Source organism: Anoplolepis gracilipes, chromosome 13, assembly GCF_047496725.1.
Source record: "Anoplolepis gracilipes chromosome 13, ASM4749672v1, whole genome shotgun sequence".
NCBI classification, from domain to species: Eukaryota; Metazoa; Arthropoda; class Insecta; order Hymenoptera; family Formicidae; genus Anoplolepis; species Anoplolepis gracilipes.
The window spans coordinates 8398540-8425259 of NC_132982.1; the positions used below are offsets into that span (position 1 = coordinate 8398540).

The 26720-nt window shown below is 35.1% G+C and overlaps 2 protein-coding genes and 1 long non-coding RNA gene across 3 annotated transcripts; 1 reads left to right on the forward strand and 2 right to left on the reverse strand.

Moving 5' to 3' along the window:
• Nucleotides 1-2132: 2132 nt before the first annotated feature.
• On the reverse strand, nucleotides 2133-11889 carry LOC140672776 (uncharacterized). Its single transcript, XR_012047944.1, has 3 exons — nucleotides 10921-11889; nucleotides 2920-3046; nucleotides 2133-2513 (listed from the first exon to the last, which is right to left on the reverse strand). It is a non-coding gene; the product is annotated as an uncharacterized lncRNA (long non-coding RNA).
• Nucleotides 11890-12019: 130 nt separating this feature from the next.
• Nucleotides 12020-20369, forward strand: Mkp3 (Mitogen-activated protein kinase phosphatase 3). Its single transcript, XM_072905172.1, has 4 exons — nucleotides 12020-13826; nucleotides 14981-15166; nucleotides 15324-15566; nucleotides 16990-20369. The coding sequence occupies exons 1-4, from the start codon at nucleotides 13430-13432 to the stop codon at nucleotides 17373-17375; spliced, it is 1212 nt and encodes a 403-aa protein (XP_072761273.1). The 5' UTR covers nucleotides 12020-13429; the 3' UTR covers nucleotides 17376-20369.
• Nucleotides 20370-21577: 1208 nt separating this feature from the next.
• Nucleotides 21578-25127, reverse strand: Plap (phospholipase A2 activator protein). Its single transcript, XM_072904806.1, has 6 exons — nucleotides 24831-25127; nucleotides 23526-24395; nucleotides 23102-23432; nucleotides 22627-22867; nucleotides 22138-22556; nucleotides 21578-21972 (listed from the first exon to the last, which is right to left on the reverse strand). The coding sequence occupies exons 1-6, from the start codon at nucleotides 24965-24967 to the stop codon at nucleotides 21646-21648; spliced, it is 2325 nt and encodes a 774-aa protein (XP_072760907.1). The 5' UTR covers nucleotides 24968-25127; the 3' UTR covers nucleotides 21578-21645.
• Nucleotides 25128-26720: the final 1593 nt, after the last annotated feature.

Consider the following 26720-nt stretch of genomic DNA (forward strand, 5'->3'; position numbering starts at 1 on the left):
AGAAAATAGAAATAAATTTTAAAACGCAACTTTTATGCGAATAATAATTACAGAATATCTTTTTAAATATCAATAAGTAAAAAAAAAGATTGCTTTATATTTTTTTAAGAACGTCATATTATAAAGGATCGATTATTTTTTTATATATTGCTACATAGTCTCCGCGATAATAATTGTTCGACATTTTATCAATAAATGCAATAAAAGCATTTTCTTTTTTTCTCTCTCTCTCTCTCTTCCTCTTTCTCTCTTTCTCTCTCTGTCGTGTACAGATATGTAATTTAATATCCCATATTTATTCTGCCACAAGCGTATCAAACGAACCGTTTTGCGCGATATTATCGGAAACAATCGGAGCACATCGATAGAGCAGGATAAAAATGATTAATCGCACGTATATTTTATTTAAAACAGTAGCTAAATTTAAATTTCCGTAATACCGGTGGAGAATCGAATGTTAATGATCGGTGCTCACCAGCGGCGATGATACTTCGTTGATATTTGTACAACAACAGACGGAAAACAGACCACTCGTTCGTGGTTATACTCCTTTTCCGTTATCACTGACAACAGGATGCGGTTAGTCACGACTGCGCTGACGAATCCCAACAAAACGTGGCGACTATCTGTGCGTCGGTTATTAAAAATAAAAAAAACTAGCTTTTTTTAACGCTAAACTTGTCATCTCGCGCATTTGTCATCAAATGTGTATTTCGTAGATTATATCGCATTTGCAAGAAATACTGATCTAAATCGCGAGTAAAAAATGTTGTAAAAATAAACTTTTCATATATAATAATCCTGCATTACATAGTTATTTCGATACAATGTAAAATATTATTTAAAGCATCATAGAGAAAAGAAAATAAGAGAAAGAAAGACGTCAAGATAAAAAAGTTGGATTTTATAAATATGCTGGATGATAACAAAAAACTTTTGATCTTCTAAAAAAAAGTTAATTTATCACGGTTCGATGAAAGAGTTATTATCCGCCACCACCTTAGACAAGTCAACAATATTAATTCTCTTTTTCTCGATGCAGATGATTCACTTATATTTATTTAATTTGCTTCTATTTTTATTTGTTTTCTACCTAGGTTTTTTTTTTAATTATTCTCTCTTCGTGTATTTATTCTTTTACGAGGACAGCTATCGGGGACGCACGCATCAAAGGTCCTTCGCGTCGCGGATCCCCGGTGCGTTTGTACCTGTGTCCCTATAAGTGGCGCATATATAAAGGAGCCTTTTATAACACGTTACGCGAGAGCCGGCGCTGCAAAGAAAGCTGCCGGATGCGGTGAGGAGGCGAGAGGGGCCTCATTATCTTATCTCGAACCATTTCCTGTCAACCTAGGGCCGCCATTCTCGTTATATAGTGGTGGTGTTACGCACACTCGTACCCACACCCTCGCAATGTACCAGTGCAACGCGAATGCACTCACGCACACGCGTGCACGCGCGTGCGACGGTATAGGGCAGCAGGACTGTTTCCGGCGCGTGTGCGTCGACGTTGCATCTGGTTACGAACGCTATGCACTATTATGAACCAGATAATTATTTTTCTCTCGACGATACGTCAATAACAGAGTCAACGACAATTTTTCGCGAACAATTTGGTTTACTAATTCTAAGAGACAGTTTTGTGAATTATAAATAAATCTGCTTTTAAAAAGAGAAGTTATTTATATAAAACATATTTGGCAATTAAAAATCCTATATTTATAAGAAAATCTTATATTTAAGAAAAATGTTAATAAAAGATAAAGGAACATTGAAAAATTAAAAAGAAAAATTGAAATTTTATGAGATATATAGAGTTATAATATACATATATAGAGAAATACAACCATTTTCTCTTTCTTTCTTTCTCTAAAGATTTATTTTAATAATAAGAATGTTAAAAGCTAAAAATGGAATGATATAATTGATATAATCCGCATTTTTTCATGCATGTCTTTTCTTTCTGGACAAGCTTTTAAAATCTAATTTTTACTTATTAAAATAGACATTATAATTATATAAATTTTATCTTTTTATATCACGTAAATTATTTAAATAAAATATAAGAATAATTTGCATCTTCTATTTATTATTCTATATTCTATTATTTATTATTCTATTATTTACTCTATTCTATAAGATTCACAGACAACGTTAAGTAATTTTACTTACTTGTAATTAATTATTTTAATTACAACTCGAGACGTCTGTAAGGTATATATATTATTATACAATAAAACTGTCCAATGACTCTAAAATTATATGCACGAATAAAAAAAGTGCTTATAATTGGAGTCATTTGGTATAAAAAATCGATATAATAATTCTAATCTACTAAAAGAAGGAACTACGAGGATTTTCCTCGTAAAATAAATTATTTATTTTCATGCACGGATTATATCGATCTACCAGTCCTCGTAGCCCGGGTTAACGACCTTGTTTTCCACTACGGCAACTCATGAGCAAAAATAGATATCGCGAATTGCCATCGACGCGCCTCGTCTTTTTCCAGACTGTGTGCATATTAAGGAAAAGAATATTTAAATTTTAGCATAAATATATGTATATAATTTTAAATCGTATTGGGTGTACAAAAAAATTGTCTTACGCTTATTTTTTTATAATGAAGCGATTTGCGAAACTCGTAAAGTATAAATTGCATCTTAATAAAGTAACTTGACACGATAATAGATTCTGACAAAGCGATATTCGGGTATAAAATATTACTAACTTAGCTCTTTTATAAGTGAATGTGAAATACATGTCAAATTTATAAATTAGTTATCAAAATATAATAAAGGAAAAGTGATATAAACTCTTTTATCTCTGATTTTTTATAGATGTTGACTTAAAAAAAAAATGTATCTCGTATGTTTCTCGATAGCGTAACTCTAAATGAACGAAAATATGCAAACTCACAGTTTCAGACACGTGGAAACTTCAGCTTTGACTCAGGCAGAAGCAATTGAAACGTTTCCTGCGGATGTTTCGCTTCCTCGAACAATTCGTCTCCAGTTCCAAATGCAGACCTGATGGTCGCTGAAAGCTACGCAGAAATTCCACACGTATATATTAGAAATCACCGACACTTGTCTCTCTCGAATAAAATAAAGTTAGTATTTAATAGAATCACAAACACATTCTATTTAAACTGTTAATTTTTTATGACAATATTTTATATGTCATGTTTATATTATGTGAATCTATTGTAATAAATAAATAGAACATTTAAAGCTAACATTATTTCTTTAAAGATAATTATTCATGTAAATGATAAATACATTAAAATCTTTATATAGAAATATTTTGTACGATATTTTTTTATATATTTCTGAAGATGTTTGATGAAATTTATTGAATATTACATTGTATGTTTCAATGTTACATTCTTTATATAATAATGTATTTATAAAAACTTATAAACCGTATCTTTATAGCAGAAATAATTGGTGTATTTATATAGATTAACAAATATCAAAGTACATATAAGAATATTGCAGCTCTTGGTATTTATATTTATTACAGTTATGAATATTTAAAGGTTGAATAAAGAACATTGTATGTATATATACTTGAAAACACTAATATGGAGATCTGAATAATTTAAAAATCATCCATACGAATTAAAAAATTACTTTTATTTACTTCTATTATATTCATTGAGAATATTTTGTGTATTTTCTGAAAAACAAAGAGAACATTAAAAATTCTTCTCTCGTATAATATTTAGATTCATAAAGTAAGATATTCAACTGTTTTTTATCTCGACGTAAATTAATTTAAATCTAATTTCCATAACTTTAATATTAATTTCCTCGAGTTCTTCAGAAAGTGCGTTACATCACAAAGTGCTTTTTCTACGAAATGGAAGATTGTAATTTTTCGATTCCTATCTCGTGCTTAAATGGCATGAATATCCGCAACCGGTGAATTCTTTTCGCTACGAAAACACGTTATGGCGGGTCAGTTATCGCGCTATTAAATGGCAGCGTTCGTATACTGAGATCATGCGTTTAAAAATACATACGCCAAGTTTTGCGAGTAGGTACATCCGGCTTCGCGGTGGGCGAGTGTATATTTCTTTTTACTCGTTCATCGTTATTTCGCGCTCATTATTATTTTTTGCGTTTCGCCATTGCATCGATATTCAATGAGGTGAGACAGAGAGAGAGAGAGAGAGAGAGAGAGAGAGAGAGCGGCGTTGGTCAATAAAAGAAAAGCACACGTCGTAGTTGCCGCCACCTCCGCCGTCCGATTCACAGAACGTAACGGTAGGTTAGGTCGACGGAAACGTCTGAATGGACTTACGCGAGTAGAAATACTACTATCTTACCTAGAGCGTGTGTGCGCGCGCGCGGAGCTGCGTGAGACGCGTCGTAGACCAATAATTTCTCGGTACATTACGTTTCCTCATGACGATGAATGAGACACGACCATGTGTCCGGGACATAAGCGATTGGTAATAAATTATAAAACCAGTTGTAGAGCTTCCGCCGACCTTGTCTCCTCTTGCGTGCTATCACTACGATAAATAACATCGACGTGAGAACTCTCAAGAGCATTTGTAAAGAATTTTTATGTTAATCGGTATCGTTTGAACTCGCAATTATTAGATTTTATATGGTAGTGAAAAAATAAATTTTGCAACGATAGACGATAACGAGCGTCAACGATTATTATCATATAGAGTAAGATTAAATATAGCTAGAGTAAGATTAAATATTCACGAATTTATTACGAAAAGACGAGAGTCGCGTCAAATTATTATTAAAAGTCAAAATTAGAAGAAGCTAAATACGGAACATCTCTCTCCAAATAAACATATCGAACGTATTTAACGAAAAAAGGTAACAATTGCTAAAGCCAATTTTTCCAAAATTTCAATTTACTGAGAAGAGAAACGTCAGTTACGTAGCTTCAAACAATATTTGATCAGTTACGAAATTGAAATATATGGTAATATTATACCGTAAAAGCTTCATATTCGTGTGAGCTGCGTTCCGCAAAATTGAAATACGCAAATATGGAAATTGCAAATATTGTGAGACAAATACATAAAAAGATAAATAGAATAAAGAAAAAATATAAATAAAGAAGAGGAAATAAAAAAAAGAATCTTTATTTTTTACATTTCTCTCATTAATACCAAAATATCATTAATATCAAAATAAAAATTGCATTTTGAAGATTACTTGAAATTAAAGCGTCGAAGATATTTGTTAGTTCGTTATTTCAAAATAAATAATTTCGAAGCATGCAAATAAGAAAAATTATTACAAATGTTGAGCCACACGAATATATATGACATACGCAAATAAATAAAATATGCGCGAATTTTCCAAGCTTTTACTGTATTTTACAACACGATCCACGCATTTAATTTATCCCCAAATCATGTGTATTTCGTGCGATTGATTACTTCTTGTAGTTATGGTATCTCATTGTTTGTAAATCGACAAAATTATGTTTTATTTCTCATCATATATATATTTATTTTTATTTTTTATTATATATATTATAGATAGATAATGACTGCCTACGTAATATTTCTTGTAATGTATTGAACGAGCGTAGGACTGTGAGCAAAAAATGTCTACGCTAAGAACGTCGTACAAAATACTCGTGGAATTGTGATTGAGTAACGTTCACGAGTTTCACATCTTCCGACTTGCATCGCGAAATAATGGCCATGCCAGTTAAGTATGCGCGCACCTGTTAAGGTCATCGGCAGGTATCGCTTACGTCAACCCGCCGCGCCATACGTATATTATCGTATCTGTCGTAACTGACACGAAGCCTGCCTCCGCTTGTAACACGCGCCTCTTCGTGTAACACGACTTGCCTTCCGTTATGCGTAAGTTTATCTCGCGATTAAAGGCGCGGAATTGACGCGCGATTTTTTATGACGTAAACGAAAGCAGCGTGGGCCGTCGTATTTTTGCATTCTTGCTATTTATATATAAATTATCCTTATTACGTCATTTTATATACGTCTCTTATTATCTTCATTTCAGGAAGTTGCATCTTTTTCTGTTTACGAGATTACGGATATATATATATATATATATATATATATATATATGATAATTTGATGATAATCTGTTTTTAAACAATGGGTAAATGAGATTATTCAGGTAGCATTCGAATAAGCACGAACGATGGAAATGGCTCAATCGTTTTAGACCACTGACTTGCAAATTACACGTTTTAATGCGATTGTTTGTCGAGTAGACAGAAAAATTTATTATTATATTACTATGGCTTGAACAGAAAAGTTCCATTTTGGGTCTTGATGAGTTGGGTCTGACCGCAAAATAGAACCCTCCGAGTTAATTCTGGAAAATAAATCCAGAGGATATCTTTAGGAAATAATCACTTGTTTAAATATAAACTATTAGTTTTATGATATTAATCATTTTCTCTTTCCTCTAAATTTGTAATTACCAAGTAATTACATGCGGATTATTGTAAAATATATCTAAATATAAATTATTTTTTGCCTTAAAAATATATTTTACTGGGTTATATTTATAATATTTCATTTTTTTATTAAAAAACTCATTTACTTTACGTAACACGTTTCCTTTTGCGTAATAAAACAATATTGGTGTTTAATTACATTTGAAGAGTCTACGTTTGCCGTTCTACGATGATAATGAGGGAAAGCGGCAGCTTCGAGAAAATGAACAATTGGCTCGATTTGAACGTGCGAATGTTTGATTACAACATCTCGAACACAGAATCAGGTTATGCGCGTTTCCATTTTAGAAGTCAATAGAATATTTATTTTCAATTTCATATTGATACTTCATTGATTAATATAACGCTGCTTTCGCGAACATTAGAGAGCGTTTTAAAATACACGACTGGGATGAAAATACATTTCTTTCAAAAACTATAATATGATAAGTTATAATTTACAAAATAAAAAAAAATTTACATTTTTCGGAAAATCAAGAAATTGTTTGACACTTTCAATGACAAAAAGATTTTTTGCGAGAAGTACAGATTATTGTAATTAATTGTGATTAAATAAAGTTTCATTTTTAGATGTGCCCTTCATTGTAAAAAAAGATAGTTTATAAATACCTGTTGACCTATTAGCGACTTCGAAATGTCATTTAAAACGGAAACGATTCCAGCGCACTACCGTTTAAATTATCCCGAGAATTTCGATCTTACGGATCGCTCGCGGTCGTTTGCTTTCTTTGAAAATCCTTTACGAGGAAAATGACATTTTTGTGGGCACTGCAAAAATTGGTATTGGTTTGCACGAAATATATACATGTTTCGTTTAGTTTATCTGTTGCAATTGCGTAATAGGTGATCTCTCCATTCGTGCTCGCGACGCCCACGTTAGAAAACACCAGGATTTGTATCAACGTGCAAACGGAATGCTATTCCCGAACCCAATACTGAATGACAAGTACATAGATAACGAATGACAGTACTTTATTTTTGGAAAGGTCACGATTGAGGTATGATGCGATGATAGGTCACTATACCGTGCCATAGCGGACGTACACGTCACAAGTGTATTCGCGAGGGCGTATTATTCATATAGTATGAAAGAAAATACATCGCTTCCTGTCGAACCCTAAATTTCCCAAGAAAAATATTTTTAGTGATAAGATGAAATAATAGCAGATTATGTGTAAATGATTCATGATAAAGAAGAATAAAAGAGAAAGAGAAAGTGCCAAGCACTGGTATTATATAATTTTTATATAAGTTTATTTCGTTAATTAGTAACGTAAAGGCTCTATAATGTTATAATCTTTCAATATGTTTTCAAAAACAGTTTTTTTCGTTTCTTTATGATTAAAAAAATTAATTAAAACAAAAATATTAGCACTAAAGCACTCTCCTAATATAATTTATATTATGAGGCTAATACGCGTAGGTGTTTCCTATGACGTAACCGCGATATTTAATAAAATTCTAGTGTTTCAGTTTGTTTCAATGAAAATTTGTAATTTAAAAATTAGTCGTACAAAAGAGCTGAATTTTATCATTTATATCGATACGATTTTCCTCTATGGTCCTTATCCCATTGAATGCATTATTAATTACGTACAAAAATTCAATCCATATCACACGTGAATCATAAAATTATACCACTCGAATAACATAATTTTCCGGAATCATCTTTGGAGTCCCCATCGTGTCCCTATGAATTTTGCATACTACTCTCCAATTGTATTCGTTACTAATTCATCGTACAAGACCTTTCTCCATGTACTAATGGAGCCGAGATTCGCCCACGCATCCGGTCTTTTCCGTTAATTTTTAATTACGAGTTCCGTAACAAACCGCTTCGATGTAGGCTACGTAGAGAGTGTGAGTGAGTCGTAGAATGTAGCGTAAAGCGAAGGACAATAATCGTCTCATAATTAACCGTGCGTTGCTCTATTATTTCCATCTAAGATTCCTATGCTGCGCTCCCACGCATTCCATTGTGACGCATCAAACGTTACTATGAACATTGTTATGAGAGATCTAAATGTACGCGAGTGCCTGTATAATAACCATATAGTTTGTGTATAATGTAAGCATTTCCAGTTATTTGACTTTTCCATAGCTAAAGTTGTATCTAGATACACATTATATATACATATACATATGTATAATTTATAGATATATGTATATGTATATTTTCGAAGATTCTGCTATATATCATATACGAATTGGAAATTAATTTTACAAGATTAAAATTAAAAGATAAAACGTACGTTAAAAGTAGCACATTATATAGCTATAAAAAAACTAATATATTTTTATATCTTCCATATATACGCCTATTTCTGATAAAGCGTAAAATTTCAATAACTGTAATAAAAAAGAAAGCAAAAACGACTGACAGAGTCGTCGGTATTTTCAAGCAATTAAAATTTGACATGTAATTTTGTAAGTACGATCAGTTGGCTTTGATTTTTTCCAGTGATAGAAATATTATGAATTGTGTTATCGGACAGAGATTGGAGATTTTTTACAATTTTTTCGGTGAAAATCGATATTACAAAAAGTATACAAATTTCTCTCCTGGACATTTCGTTATACATATATCTTTCATAAAGAAAAAAAAAAAAAAAAAAAAAAAAAAATACTTTGGCAATCATGCGAGTCGATTAGGTCAGAAATTGATATTAAAACAAATCACTAGATTCGGGAAAAGGGTTTTCCGAATTACGGACGACCGACGAGGCAGCCCTTCTCGTCTACTTTAACGTTAAAGCCTTCGCGACTCTGAGCATTATTGACGTTAGGGCGAACACGGGGGAGGGAGGGGGGGCGCGTGCGCACGGCAGGACGAGCGGTGCCGGGTGCTCACCTTATCCGGCACCCACGCGGATCGAATCCAATTCGTCGGCACGCGTCGGATATACCCGCGGAAGGTCACAAACGCCCGCGGCCCTTTTCCGACCTTTCCCTCTACCCCTGCCTTCCTTCACGCCCTGTTTCAACCCTCGCTTTCTCTCTTTTTCCCTCCCTCCCTCTCTCTCTCTCTCTCTCTCTCTCTCTCTCTCTCTCTCTCTCTGTTCCGTTTTCCTCTACCCTCGACAATGCGCCTTCCAGCCTTCATTCCTCCCCTTCCTTGCGTCCACGTTACCTCTCTTTCACCCTCGTGATCCCTCCTCTTTTCCCCCACTCTCCCCTGCGAGAGGGTAGCGCGATAACGCGGCGACCGCCGCGCGATCGAACGCGAAAATCTTCAACGACAGCCGCCCAAATGAATGGAATGCCGACCCACGCCTGGCACGGCCGTCTGATAGGCTGTCCTCCCCTCTTGCCAGGGCAGAGAGAGAGAGAGAAAGAGAGAGAGAGAGAGGAAGAGAGAGAGGGGAAGAGCGAATGGATGAGTGAGTGAGAATCAGTGAGCGGGCTGAGCGAGCCGAGCCGAGCGCGATGAACGGAGGACAGGCGCTTCGCGTAAACGGCAAGGGCCAAGGCCGTATCATCCGATGGCACGTCCTCCCTTGTGTGTGCTTTATATTAAGCCCTTAGAGCTCTTAGAGTTGCGTATACGTGACTATACACTAGAGATGCGTCTGACGAACGGAGCGACGTTTCTTTTGTTGAAGATTGTGAAAATTTCGCTTCCATTAAAAACTTAATTATTTACATCGAAATTCTCTGCGCAGGAATTTTAATTTTGTTAATTATAACTCCAAAGTCGAAAGTCTATCAAAATCCATGTAAAATTAGTCTGTAATATACTACAATAAACTAGAATTTTGAATTTTTTTTCTCTCAATTATCTAATTGCAACGTGTCTGCATATAATTTTGTTACAAATTAATTATTTCAGTTTTCAATAAGAGAAACATCACACGCATGTATCAAATGTGTTTATTATTACCTGTTAATACTGTTACGTTATTCCGTGATAATGGACAATAAAATGAATAATTATAGGGTTTGATATTGATATTTTGTAATTTATGACATTACTTTACGTTCATCTGTCAAAGATAATGTATTTCTGGATTATATATTATAATGTATTGTAATATATTATAATTGCAATATATATTTCAATTAACAATTCAATATACTGCAGCGCATGGATTAATGGTCCATTTATACTATCGAAATTCTTAGTGAATCGATATTATAAATATTACTAGTATCAAAAAGTTTTTTTCTATACTTAATACTTGAAACTTTTTCTTGAATTATTTCGTGCTTTATATATGTATCTTTTTCAGTTAATAAATAGATAATAAATAAGATATTCTTTATTTTAAATTTCGCAATTTAAACGGAAATGTTTTTACTTTATTTTATTCCGTGCCCTTATTCTTATATGTTAATTATCATGACATGAAATCGTTAAACAACGTAAAATTTTACGCAACGTTTATATTAAATTTAAATATTTAAATATATAAATATATAAATTTAAATATATAAACTTACATTAAAAGCAAGTGTATACATTCTTCTATGCAAGAGAGCCAGGATTGATTCCGTGAGGTCATTGTTTTGTCATACAAATGGGAAATCGTTACCGAGTATATAGTACTACGTGCGCTGCATGAGCTTTAGGCGTACTACGCGAGAACGTCGATACCATTACACAACCGTGTAGCGTGTAGCACGCGATATCGCGACTTATCGATCGGAGACCGACAAGAAAAGATGCCGTGATAAAAATTACTATTAATTGCAGTATCTTGACGATATATCTAAATAGATTGGAGATAACATTATTAGAGATACAATATTATTACCATCAATATTATTACCATTATTACGATCAATCTAATATATGATTCGACTTGAATAAAGAATTAATAAGGAAGAACTAGTTATACGTATACACTTATATGGTAAATAGATAGACAGGAGAAAAGTAGCGATATTGATTCTATCCCGAGCTAGAGAAAGAGAAAGAGGAGAAAGAGAGTGTGTGTGTGTGTGTGTGTCGAATCGAGAGGGATGCAATCTAGCATCGACGTGGGGGGTGACGGGACTTGTCGTAGTCGGCCCTGTCGACGAGTAGCACGTGCACGCGAGTGTGCGTGCATGTCGCAACGAGGGCTCTTTCCTTCTCGCGCGCGGCTCGCGATTATACGCGCCCACGCACGCGTGAGAGAGCGCGCGTGAACGTGCGGTGCCCCGTCACCGTCCCCCCCACCGCCGCCGCGAGGCCACTCCGAGCCGCTTCAACGACGGCTCAGTCAGCACCGACCCCCGACACATCCACTACCCACGCCTCGTTAATGAAAACATCTTTTGTCAATGAACTGACGTCAGCCCGCGCGGCGATTGGCCGGCACGGGCTCACGTGACCGCCGACGAATCGTACCGTGTCTCCCGCCCTTGGCGCGACGCGCCGAGCGCCCGTTCTGCTCCATTCTCGACTGACTCTCGACGGACAGACGCTCGAGATAAGGTGTGGCCTGTGACGGGCGAGCGAGAGCGACTAAACTAGAGCGGAATTGCGAAAACGAATAGATAAAGACAGACAGAGAGAGAGAGAGAGAGAGAGAGAAAGAGAGAGAGAGAGAGAGAGAAGAAAGAAAGAGGCAAGTCTTTGTCACATACTTGTGAAGTCGCCATTTCTTCTTCTTCGAGCCGAGGAAATCTGCCGATGGGAATCTTGGAACTTTGAAGCGTTGGAGGAGTTTGTGAGGTGAGAGAAACACACAAACGGAGAGTGGGAAGGGAAACGGACGTCTCGCGCTCGAACGGAGGTACGACTTGCCGTTCGGACGGGTACGGAAACCGTTGATCGCGGAGCGCGGTCCATGGTCCATCCGTGTACGCGGTCGTTCGAGTTACGCTCTGAAGGCGGGAGCGAGCGCGAGCGCGCTCGACAAGCAACGAGCGACAAGCTCGAGTTGTGTGCGCGCGCGAATCAACGAGCGACAAGGATGGAACTACTCTTGTTGACGCGACGTGACGGCAGAGCTCGCTCGCGCGAGCGTCAAGCGCGGGGCTCGAGCGCGAGATAGAGCGAATCGGACATGCATTTCCTGAACGGCGAGCGTAAACATTCCGCAACAGCCGTGCCGTTAATTGGACGCGTCGTCTTGATTCACAAAGGGATCGATAACCGGGACGAGCTGGCGGCGATAACGGCAGCGGTGGCGACGACGACGACGACGACGACGACGACGACGACGCCGACGACGACGACGCCGACGACGACGACGACGACGACGACGACGACGGCAGCGGCGGTAGCAGCAGCGACGGTAGTGGTGGTGGCAATAGCTTTGAGAGAGTAGGAGGAAGAAGAGAAGGAGAAGGAGAAAGAGAAGGAGTAGGAGGCGGAGTAGACCCACACACATATACACGGCGTAGTGTCGCAGGAAATGATGGCAACGCGTGAGAACTCGTCGGGTCGCGCCGTCGACGGGTGAACGTCGCGCGATCGTTCTCCGGATGAGGCCATCGGGAAACGCCACTCAATTCAAAGTGCCATTTCGTCATATCCAGTAAAGTATTAATCGTAGTAGACGCTCGTAACATAGACGCGTGTACGCGTACCCACTACGGGTCACACAGGCGCGCGCGCGTTTTGATGTACATACACCCGACTCGGTCGTGGAGGACGCGCGACGAGGCTGACGACTTCCTCGAGCCCGATGGTGGACAGACGCAGTTTCGGTCGTGTAATTGTGGAATCGATGTGTCGGGACCTGCAAGTTTCTCGGATGACGACGAGCGAGGATCGTCGTTGGAGCAATCGTCGTAGCAGAACGATGACGCCCTGACAATACCGTCGTGTATTGTTTCTCACGGAGGTGCAGTGTCCAGAAATGACAGAACTTCAATGCTGTAGAGGCTCAAGAATATCTTTGTGAGACAAACAATTCTTAGTGATTAAAGGAGAGTCATTGAATTTGAAAGCTTGCTCTTTGCAGAGTAAAATAACACTGTCTGTTTGAGAGAATAAAAGGCTACAGGAGAATACAAGATGCCAGGTAGCGGTGGTGCGATGGAAGAGGATCTTCTGGATCCAGAATGGCTGTTCAAAGAGCTCAGATCGCAGAATGGTCCCAACAAGCTTCTTATTCTAGACTGCAGAGCACACTCTGATTTTTCTGATGCTCATATAAGAGGCTCAGTACCTCTGGCCATACCCAGCATCATGTTGAGAAGATTGGCTGCTGGTAAAGTGGACCTCTTGGCCACGATAAGGTGCTTAGATCTGAGAAACAGAGTGGAGGTATTTCTGTGTGGAGATGAAAGCAATAGAGGAACATTTGTATTAATCGGTGACTCTACAGATCCTGCAGGTCATCAAGGTGAAACGATACAAGTTTTGAGCCGGAGACTTAAAAGCAGTGGTGGCAATGTTGCTATCTTAATTGGTGAGAGATGCATCTTTATACGACAGCAGTTCAAGTTCTTGTTCAGATTATTTGTCCTTTAAGATTAATTAATAGTTTGACATTTATACACTAGTTGTTTTTATGTTTAGACTTGAAATTAGACTATTTTCATTGTCTTATTCTTTATGATTGATTGTACATAGATTTTTTAAAGCACTGCAAATATATACAATATCAATATTAATATGATACTGAATATTGATACTTGATATTATCTCAATATTATTTGTTATAAATATACAATGTCAGCAAATAATATTTACATGTACATATGTATATATAATATTTAGATTATTGTCAAATTATCATTATATAATGTCAATTTTGTTGTCTAATTAATTTAATTTGTGTAATGTTTTGTTTGACAAAGGTTTCTAAATTTAACTGCATCGCACAATATTTGCTAATTATAACTCTGCATCTATATTATTTTGTTTGTCACACACAAATGCAAAGATAGAAATGTTAATAGTGGTATGGAAGGCTTTCAGAAGTAACAGCTGAAGCACAGAGACTGGTTGTGAATGAAATATTGATTTATGTGGGAGGCATTCCAGTAGAACCAAACACTTAATTCTATACCCTGCCTTTATCAAGCTCTAGATAAGACTTTAGTCATTCAATGTTTTATTTGGCATAAGCAATTACTGATTATACATGTATTAAATGCAAGAACAATTAATGTTACTTTATAACAGATATAAAGAATGAAAAATTTTATATTTGTATACATATCATATTTTTTTCAACAGAAAATACGACATTGTTCTTTTTTTAAATAATCTTGTGTTAACATCTAATTAATATTATATATATAATTATTATTCTCAATATGTTATTATATGCAAGTTGTTATATGCATGTTATTATATGCATTCAATTTCTGGTTCACTTATTAATGATAGAGTTATTGAAAATTTTAGTGCATTAATAAATTTGAAAATTAATTCTTCCTTATAATTGTATAAAATTATAGTATCTTCAATAGAGAAATTTTGATGTAATATAGATTTGATATAATATACATTATTATATATATAAATATAACAGGTGTAAAATTTTTGACTATTAAAAAAAAAGATTTTAACTTGGTCTTACACAAATAATTATTGTTATACAATGTTTGTTTGCAGATGGTTTTGGAGCATTCAGAGACAGATATCCGGAATGGTGTGAAGGTAGTCAAGCTAATAATGAATGTGCCCCAGGTCAGGACAATAATGATGGTGAATTAATGGGCCTTAGATCTCTTCGGATATCTACTCCGCCGACTAGGTCCTATTCGGATTCTGACAGTGACAGCACATGTGATTCAGTTGGTGAGTGTAAATATTATCAGAGCGTATATTTGACGAGAATTCTGTAACAATAATGCATAATAATGAAGAGTAATGTAAGGCATGAATATCATAATACAATGATGGTGCATCATAATAAAAAACGTGGTATAACGGTATTAAATTTCTGGTATTCTAGGTCCCGAGGAAGATAAAGATTTTCCCGTGGAAATTTTACCTCATTTGTATCTCGGTAACGCGGCTAATAGCGAGGATCGCGAGGCTTTAGCGCGGCACAGGATACAGTACATACTAAATGTGACACCAGATTTACCAAATGTGTTTGAAAGCGCTGGTTTAATAAAGTACATGCAGATACCAATAAGCGATCACTGGAGTCAGAACTTGGCTAGTTTCTTCCCGCAGGCAATTCAGTTCATAGGTAAGTGACAACATGGCTCAAACAATTTTTATTGAAAATATCGTAAATGTTAAAAGTTAAAAAAAAAAAATATATATATATATATATTTCTTTATTCCAATTAATCTTAAGATATCAAAAAATAATATTATCTTTAAAATAAATCGTTTTCTTTGTTTGAAGAAGAAGCAACTTTCTTTTTTTAAAACGTTACATGAAATATACACGAGCAAAAGAAGCAAAAGGAGAGCAAATGTTTCCCGTGAAAAGAAATTCTCACCTATTAATTGGCACCTCATACACTTTTATTTTATCTTCAATGAATGTTTCGTCATCGTACTTTCCTGACGTTCATTATATTCCGATGCGATCGTAACATCGTTTTTTTTAATGTAAATTAATTTCTCACCCACGCGAGGTTCAGCGATAATCACAAACATTTTATATTTATCAAAAGATATGTAATAACAGATTTTATGAATATACAATATAAAAAAATTATATACAAAAGATTTTTTTTACACAATTACACGAATATATATCAATCATATAATCAATATAATCAATATGTAATTGAGACGCACGTGATTTTTTTGTCCTGTGTTAATGAAAGAGAAGATTTTCTTTTTTTTTCTTCATGGTATTTTTGCTTTGCAATACAATTATCTCTTCTCTATCATCTTATTGCATGTGCATAAGAAACGCGAGCTTTTTTTTGCGTCAAAAATTCTCAGTTCGGACCGCGCTTCTTAAAGAGGATTTCCTGTTTAAGAAAGTCCCCGCGCGCACAACTTCTGAAAGGGGCATTCTTATAAATAGGTTCGCTTAAATAGAAACTTTCCCACGTGGCGGGCAAGCTGTGCTAGACAATTAAACAACGGATGTCCGGTTAGGCCGAGAGCTATACTTAAGTCTGAATGGCGAGGCTTGGCATTGCTATTGAGCCGGTCTGGCACTTTTGACTGTCCCAACACACTTCAATGTTGGCAATCTTTTATTATCGTCGTTTACACAAATTTGTCATGACATCCATTGTCTTCTTTGGCATATTTTTATTGTAATTTTCAAATTAATTAATTAATTAATTAACATTATATATATACAAATATAATTAGAGCTGATAGTAGTTAATTTTATATCTCACATATATAATACTAATTAAATAATATTAATTAATTTTATATCTCACATATGTAATTTTAATTAAATAATAGCTATCAAAGAGAACAATGTTATATTTCAACGTTTCAAGTTTATTGTATTTCGATCCATCTGTCAATTTGAGAGCTTTGTATTATACAGACTCTAGAAAACTATTGTAAAATAAGATTTTACGTTGTACATATTTAATAATTTTGTATTGTGAAAAGAAAACAAATGTTATATTTGCGGTAATTGATCGAATTGACAATTGTGGGATTAAAATCTGTCGTATATTTTTCAGAAGAAGCACGGAGCTCGGACAAGGGAGTGCTAGTTCATTGTTTGGCCGGAGTATCGCGGTCCGTCACAATCACCGTGGCTTATCTCATGCACAAGTGCAGCCTCAGCCTGAACGACGCTTTCAACTTAGTACGTAGTAGAAAGTCCAATGTCGCACCGAATTTTCACTTTATGGAACAGTTGCTCAGCTTCGAGAGGGAATTGCGAGATCGAGGGGGGGATCGGCAAAACAACAAAAACAATGATCAGAGGTGCATCGGGGCGTGTCGACCCGACGGGCCCTGTAATTGTCCGGCGCCCAGCTTTTTGAGTCCCATCGATCTGGGTCTCAGTCCTGATTCGGGAATCGAGTTCGACAGATGGGCGGCGAGCACCCCGGCTGAATGAGACGGGCCTGGGGGGACCCAATACAAATTTTAGGTCCCTCCGTCACACGCGTCTCCTTAGAGAAAAAATCCTGATTGAAGGGTGGTTACGATAACGCGCTTTATCATTCTGATACGTGAGAGACGAGCATCGAAATCTGATTCCCCCCTCTCCCCTTCTCCTCCTTTTATCTTTGCTCCTGGTATTTCCAGATAGGATAGAATTGTTAGACACGTTCGGCGAATGCCAAGATATATGTAGCTTTTAGAGGCATCCAAAGTTAGTTACTATCCAGCACTTTTCTTCCTTCTGATTTCTTGTTTCTTCTCATCGAGCCTCTCATTCCTAGATTGATTGTCATTATAAGTTGAATTCTAAAAAAAATCAGCTTTTAGGAATACGCAGCACTTATTCAATATTCATCATAATTGTGTACTGCAATGGATCAAGAATTTATAAAATAATTTTTAAGAATTATTTTTTAATTGAGTTTTAGAACTATTACGTGATTATAACTGTTTAATGTAGTGAAACGAAATACGCGGATAAATTTTCAACAAAATTTTGAAATAATATAAGGAATGAGAGGATTAATATGCTTGTGTGAGAGAAAGAAAATATATATTAAAGAAAAATTCTCTTTGTTAGACAATTAGCTTTTCAGCGTACGCGTTGAATAATAATGCGCTGCGAAGTATACCTGCAGCGACGAAGCTTGTCTGTCTTGTTGAAATTTTCCATTACGAAGATTTGGCACGTTACGTTACGCCGTCGAATCACGATAATATCATGCGGTCGTGTTGTGACTTAAGGGGAGATTAGATGGTACGACACTTTTTATGCCCAAATGTGTAAAAAAAAAAAAAAAAAAAAAAAAAGGAAAAGTTTACAATTCTCCTTTCTAACTTGTCGTGGCAGCAATGGACACTGAAAGTATTTTATAATCGATCCCGTAATTTCTCATCGTGCAACAGTTGCGTCGTAATCATAATTGTACAATTCTGACGTTATGCTTCCAAGTTTCGAGAAACCCTTAACGTGTACGATTGTAACGGTATGCAAGATATATCAGGATTCAGGCACTGTGTGTTCGCGAGATATGACATAACATGTACCATCATATCTCGAGAGAAAGAGAAAGAGAGAGAGAGAGAGAGAGAGAGAGTGAAAGAATGTGTGTATGTGAGAGAGAGAGAGAGAGAGAGAGAAAGTTCTAACATATATATATATATATATATATACATATATATTTTAATACTTCTTCCCTCGAATTCTTCAATTAATGAGGCTGTGTTTATTTTACCGCAAGCGATATTTCATGCGCGAAGTAATTTCTAAATGACGAGTTCCCACCAGGCAATCACAAGTATAGTCGAAGGTAAACATCACCGCTTAGTATACTAAGTTTCGTGGTACAAAATTAAAAGATATCCTATATATACACACACAGGGGCGAATTTAAGGAAAATTTTACGCGAGCAGTTGTCAAGAATGGCCCTCACAAATTTTTTTCGCTTAAGTCGAATCGTTTACTCGTAGTAAATTCTCATTGATATTACTAATTGTAAGAAAGTGTCGAGCATTTCCCTCTTCGGAAACAAGCGTTTTCGAATTTCTAAAGGCCCGAAAAGCCAGCCATTCAAGCCGTTTCTTAAATCCGCCCCCGGAATCTTTTAATCATCTGGTAGTTTGGATGAAGCTCGAGAGAGTAATTTTCAACATAGTTTGTCGACATACACACTGAAGTGACTTATCTCGCCAAGGATAATCGCCTCAATGCATTTTGACTTTCGAGATGCGCGAAAGGTATATGCACGTCGCCTCAGGTACATATGCCAGTAACTTAAGTTTAAGGGAGGATACACATCTTAGAAATCAGTGCATTTCTGTAGGGCATTCCGAATCTCTCCTGCTCATGAAAAGCCAGGCTCGTCACCGGTATAGAGAGCGGAATTAGGGAAACTAATGTCCGAGCCACTCGGAATGATGGAGATGAAGGCGTTACTTATTTACTATTTTCATTCTTCATCAATTCGAGATGTAAAAAGTTAAAATCGGTAAAATAAAATTTAAAAAGTTAGAGTATATTATTATTATTACATTAATAATATATTAATATTATATTAATAGATGTATTTGAAATATTTGCTGTAAAAAGTTGATTTTTTAAAGATATATATTTCTGTTAAATTATTCTTTAACTCGTCTATCTTTAGTAATTTCGTTTCAACTGAATTAATTCAGTTGAAACGAAATTACTAAAGATAGATACTCTTTTTTTTTTTTTTGGATCAAAATAAAATTTTATTTTGTTATTAAAGTAACGCCTTCAAATGATCGATTTTGTTGTCAATCAGAATCCGTCGTCATTGCTACATACATATAGAAATTTAAAAGATAATGGTTCCTGCACATTACATTTCTGCTAGCATCAGAGCAACATTAGCCCTCTTCGGATTTTTTATATAGATACTTTTCTATACGAGAACACATTTTTGGGCCTGTGCATTCACATGTAAAACGCATTCAGCTGTACATTGCGTAACAACTCGTGTGCTAAATTGGATTCTGAATTGTATGAGAATCAGCACTATTTCTATTATCTCACAGATCTCAGATATATATTGAAAGTTATTTTTGTAAAGAAAACGAAAAGAGAAGAAATGCATTCACATTCCCATAACGAGCCAGAATGGCCTGTGACACTGTAATTACCTTTTCATGTACTACTACATGTACTGTTCATTGAGCATAATTGAAGTTAATATGAGTGTATACAAGTGAATGTTATTTTTTTCGTGTAATAATTAACTGCAAGAGTTATGGTAATTAATAGCTCTTGGCTACTGCAGGAGTAAATTGATATACAATTAAGGAAATATATATTTGACGTTAATGTAATAACCATATTCTACTATTACACTGTTGTCTGTTGTATGTTTACTGGGCGCGCGATGTGCCCGAGAAATTTAATCAAATATTATGTATATTATATATATAAATTATTATTTTATATTCGCGTCGTTGTATATATATTTTAACTAATTTTCATTATAGAAATACAACTTATCTTACCTGAACTGCAAATAATCGATTGTCATTTAAGCAGGTCATCTACATTCCACGCATGTAATTTTCGTCTCTTATTTTCCGAGTTTATTTGATAATGTAAAATAAAATATATATGCGTTACACGCACATTGTATCTGCCATATGGTAATATTAATAATTAATTTAGTTTCCATTATCTCGATGCGTAACAGTTTTAATTTTTATTCGTATTATATCGCAACCATGTTAATTAATTCATAGTTTTGTACTTCCGATATAAAATCAGTTATAAAATCTGGAATGTGTAAGAAATTTTTTCTTTGAATCTTATTATATATATGTAACATTTTGACGTGTTTGTTTATTAAAAAATATTTATACTTATTTTATAAATGAAAAATTAAAAAATAAAAATTAAAATTAAAAAATACAGTGAGAGCATTAAATACATATCATTTTAGCTTAATTTCAGTAAATATGTATATTAAATATCTGCAAAAAGTGTTGTTTTACCTTGGTCAATTGTAACAATATTAAATTCGAGACAAATAAATTGTTTATATATCAGTTATAATTTTAATTGCACAAGTTTAGCCAATAAATTGCCAGATTTTTTAAAAGACGTGTAGTATTATAGAAATATATGTAGAGTAATTTTAAAAGTCGCGTATAACATTATATCCTTTGTATTTTTCGCAAACGTTAAATATAATTATCTCTTGTGTTTATATAAATCATTGAACACTTTTTTTTAGTATATTCTGCAATTACATGGAAGGGCACAGCACATATCTAAATAATTAAATATGTGTTAATCATATTAAACAATTTTTTTGTAATTTTGTAATTTTTTTTTACTATATTTTACGAATTGGATAATCAAACTACAAAACATGCATATATGTGCAAACTTACTTTTTACTTTGCACTTTTAATTGCGTTTACCAAAATTATATAATATTAGTGCATCTTAATTTTTTTTTATTTTGTAATTATTTCCATTAATTATATATATAATCTCATATATATAATTATATATAATTTCCATTATTAATTATTATAATGTCATATATATATATATATAAAATCATATATATATATATATATATATATATATATATATATATATATATATATATATAATATATAAATATTATATATATAATCTTCAATCTTCTTCCGTTTAATAAAACTTATTTTCATAACAGTAGAAAAGTTGTTTCAATCATTCGTAAGCGCATTAAATAATCAAATCGATAATCTGCTTAGAACAGTTCACCAGTTTGTTTGTTGTATTAAGATCGGTCGCGCTTTCTGACAAAGTTCTAAGAATATTCAAAGCAGTTTCGGATTGTCGCACAGCGCTAATTAGTTCGTTACGATCACTAGGATCTGGTGTGGCAGCCAATAGTGTTCCCAGCCCAACTAGAGCTCTGAAAATTGCTTCGGGTTCATTCAAACGAGGCAACACGGCAAATAATACGTTCAGTACTCTTGTGCTAGCAGGCATATCGTTATACTTATTTAGTGCTACAATCAGATTTAAAATGTACGTCGATATTGCGACCTGAAAAAAAAAAAAAATTATTTTACAGCTTTTACGTTATTTTCATCTTATATCGTAAATGATTAGTTTGTATTATGATTATTTGAATCATTTATCAATTAATCATGCAATTTAGGCTTTCTTTGTTTTCGATAATTATTTTAATAATTACTTAACATGACGTACTTGATTATTTTTATTTCCAAAAGATTGCAGATCCAGCAGAGACTTCAGTATCTCATTCCGATGATCGAAACAAAGTTTCTCTCCTTTTTCATGTTGGAACATATTAGCTATCAGTCGAAAGGTAAGCATTTGATTCGAAGGAGTTGCATCAGATTTGATATGCCTTTGTATGACAGGCAGCAGTTCCTGTGTACACAATTGATCATTTATTTCCTTGTGAAGCACAGCGAGTCTCGCTATATCTAACGCCGGGAATACTGTCTCGTTCGGCCAATCTAGAAGATTCTTTAATGCACTAATAGCACTGGCCTTAACTTCTTCAGACACTTGACCGCCTATAAGTTTTCCTATTGCGTCTAATTTCTCCTCTGGTATTTTATACATATTTTCTTGTTTAACGTTTAATTCGTTTAACTTTTCTGCAATAAAAATACAAAATGATATATAGGTGTATATTCTATCTTGTCTAACTATCTTAAACTTAATTACCGAAAATGGCAGACATGTTTGCTTGTTCTAGTTTTAAATACCTCAAATGAGGTATATAAGAAGGTGGTGTAGATGTGTTGGAAGAACTAAACATCGACGATTGTACAGTAACATCGGGCGTACTGGACGATGTTCCTGATCCAGGAACATATCTGTTTCCTCCTGTAAAAGGATCTACATATTGAGATCCAGTAGTCAAAACTGGAGCTGACTCAGCATTCTTTACTATGAAATTTGCAACCTGAAACAAAGTATATACAAATAATTTTGGTTCACATTTTCTAATCAAATTTGTGATTTTGTAATTATCTTTTAAATAAAATAACAAAAGAGAGTCAGAAAAGATTACATTTATCATATGTATAAATAATATTCTATATAATAATGATATATATATATATATTATATAACATAATTATATATTATATAAATAATTGTATAATAAATTAAAATAGTGCTTATTCAAAATATATACCTGATCCAAAAATAATTGACTGAGATTATTGTCATGAAGAAACTTCTGTGCAACATGCCAGGGATCTTCATTTTTGTTATATGGAAGTTTCAAAGGCGGCACGCCGTCTTGTATATCGACCGAAAAAACATAATCATATTCTATGCCATTGTAGAGTTGCTTTCCGGATGTAGCCGCAGTACCACCAGATGCACCCATCACATCACCAACTTTTATCCACCGTTGTTCACTTTGTGACCAACTATATGCTCTAACTGCATTCCCTTCATTCACAATCTTTGTTTGCCCATCTCGTTGGCCAGGTTGTAAAAGAACTTTTGAATCTGGTAAACTATTCACAAAATTAAAATTAATTTAACAATATATAAGTAGAAAATTTTTACTTTATTAAAAAAAAAAAAAAAGGAAAAAAAGCGACACTAACTCTTTTATATTGATGTCTCCGATTACTTGCTCTGCATTCAGAGTGGTAGTTGCTACTTGTTTTTCAAATGCTTCCAGCGTCTCCGAATTTGCGTATCGTTCGGGATCAGATGAGAATATCCTAACAACACCATCGGAACTTCCAGCAACTACGTCACCATTTGAGAACAACTCAATACACCATATAGATTGTGTGGGCAGAACAATTGTTTGACTTAATTCTGCATTATACCATACTCTAATAGTTCTGTCTTCCCCAGATGAATAAACATATGTGCCATTCGGAATGGCTGCTATGCTATAGATATAATTCTCATGTCCACAATAAGTGCCTAAACAGGTTCCAAGTTTGGCGTTCCAGTGCCTTATAGTAGCATCGTTGGCACAAGTTAAAAACTCGTCCTCTTTTATATCAACTATGTCACGAATACAGTCTGTGTGTCCTGTTAATTTATGCTGTATCGAACCATCTCTTGCCCATACTATTACTAACTTATCGGCTGATCCAGTTACTATATTGCTGTTCAATAAATCTGCCACGCACCATACTGCAGCAGTGTGACCCATGAGATTTAATTGTGGTTTACTCAAATCTTTTATGTCCCATAACTTAACGGTGAGATCCCAGGAACTTGAAAGAAACGTATCGTCCTTCTTGCCAGTCCTCAGATTGCATACAGTATTTTGATGTGCTGTTATTGTATGCACAGGTACTGTTTCATCTGTCATGTAAACACATATGGTATTGTCATTGCTACCAGTAATGATATAACCTTTGGGATTTCTTTCCGATGGGTTTATAACGCACACTGAACTGACAAAGTTAGAGTGACCTGTCAATACTGCACTCTGTTCATACTCGTTATCCTTCCTGCAAAATTCTGAATGTTATATGTATATTGAATATAATATTTAAACATTTATAACAGTCCTATCTGACAGTATATAATCCTTAGTTTAAACACAATAAAAAAAATAACTTTTAATATCAATATTCAGTTCAGAAAATCATACTCTACAAGAGTGATATGTATTATATCTCATCGACAAATATAAAACTATTTTTTAAGCCTACGCTTATTGTACATTAATTACAGACTCCAAATAAATCTAAATAGCCTTTGTTTCAAAAGAAAGTCAATATTTAAATATAATCTTGCATGCACAGAAAAGGAAACGTATCGCTCTCGTAGCTACACAGTAAGATTAAAAAAATTGGAGCCAACAAGCTGAAAAACTCGGACGCTACAAATATATTCTCATACATGAGAGACTCTTCATACGAGCTCTCTCCGAGAGTACCAACCCGGTCGGTTTCCAAACGCGTGCGGTCTTGTCCCGGGAGGCCGACACGACGGTACCGTCAGCGAAGGTCGCCACCGCTCTCACGTCCGCGGTATGACCGAGCAGCACGCTGCTCAATTTGTACGGCGGCTTGTCCATCCTGGCACAACACAGTCTCCCAGCTTCTTCGTTCCGTCCTCAAGCCAAAACACGTCAATTTTGCGCGACTACACGTCCGTGTAACCGTATACGCCCCGAATAAATATCGCTTCGCGCGCGCTCTGCTGCGCCATGATGACAGATGCAATGCGAGCCGCGCGCGCATGCGCCGCACTAACGGTATAGCAGGGTTCGAATCTCCACTAAGCAAGGTTCGAGTCTCCGCTAAGGGGAATTTGCGGGAAGCTTCTCTCCGTACGCATGCGCCATCTGTAGCGTCGTGTTACTTGAAGCCGTCGGTCGTCGTTCCCGCTTCTCCGTGTTTCTCTGCATTTTTTGCATCAAAAAGATGTTACATTTGTAAACAGGTATGTATGTACACGGTACATTCAATAAAGCGCTGTCGTGTGATATCGGTAATTTTGAAAATAATTCGATATGAGAGAGAAAATTCAATTACCAGTCTGCAACAATATCTCGACGCGCGCGAAACCAAGTTGTACGTACGCAAGCTGCGCATGCGCGATCATCGTCGTTTAAAGGTGATCTGCGCTTCTCCTACGCGCGTTGCACATCGTACAATCACACGTTACATTTATAAAAAAAAAGGAGTATTGTCAGCGAAATATTTCGTTGTCGGTAATATTATATCGGTAGTACTAAAAATAATCTGTCGCCACAAAGTATTATTATAATAATCTCTGCTCTTTTTTTACAGGTGTTTCGTGGCAATTTATTGATGCAAAGTTATCGCCGTTTGTTTTTCGTTACTCGTTTAAAGACTCATTTATGGCGGTGTAAAGAGAACATCGGAGTTTCCGAAGAATAGTGCAACAATAGGTAAGCAATTTTTTAAAGAGACAATATATACACATATATATGTTTTAGCGAACGTAAATAATATATATAATAAATGCCTTTCACTTTTCGAATTGATCGCATCGTTCATATTTGAATCGTGTGATATTCACGCATCATGATTATCGGTTTTCAGAATTAGCAATTTTATAACGAATAATTAAACATATCTGACTTAATTAAGATTAAATATAAGGAACATAATATAATCATTTTTATCTTCTGGTCGTTGATATTGTCGAGTCTCTTCGAATCAATAGTCATGATGCGTGAGTATCTAGACATAATATGTCTGATTGTGAGCGAAAAATATTGAGTCTAAAAGAGAGGGCATTATTGACGCTTTCTGATTCCTTCCGTAAAAATTCGAATATTGCCGCAAAGTTGTCAATCTGCGTATGTTATGTTTAAAAATATAAAAGCATGGAATTCAGTGATCGGTTAACTAAAAGTGCGCGACATTTTATGAGGATTTTATTGCAATTACAGTGTAATTTGCAACGTCAGAAGTCGGACATTAGTAACAAATCTTCGCTGGAAAGTGCAAGCCACGAATCAAATGATCGAAGTATATTATCTCGTCGTCTAATGCGCATCGTGGACGCAGGCAGACCCATCGGCAGATCGGACGGTCATCTCAACATATCAATTAAGGTAAGTGATAGCGTTAAGTATTTGTTTATATTTTCATTTTTGCATTGTGCGTGCACTTGAAATGTGTGAACTATAAAATTATGTGCGTAACAATTCTCTAACGGTATATACCGGAGAAAATAGTACGGATATTTTTTTGGAAAATGTGTAAAATACAATTTGATATTACACGAGATATTTTTGTATTAAACTTTTACATATATTTAACAAACATCTTATAAGATATATATATATATATATA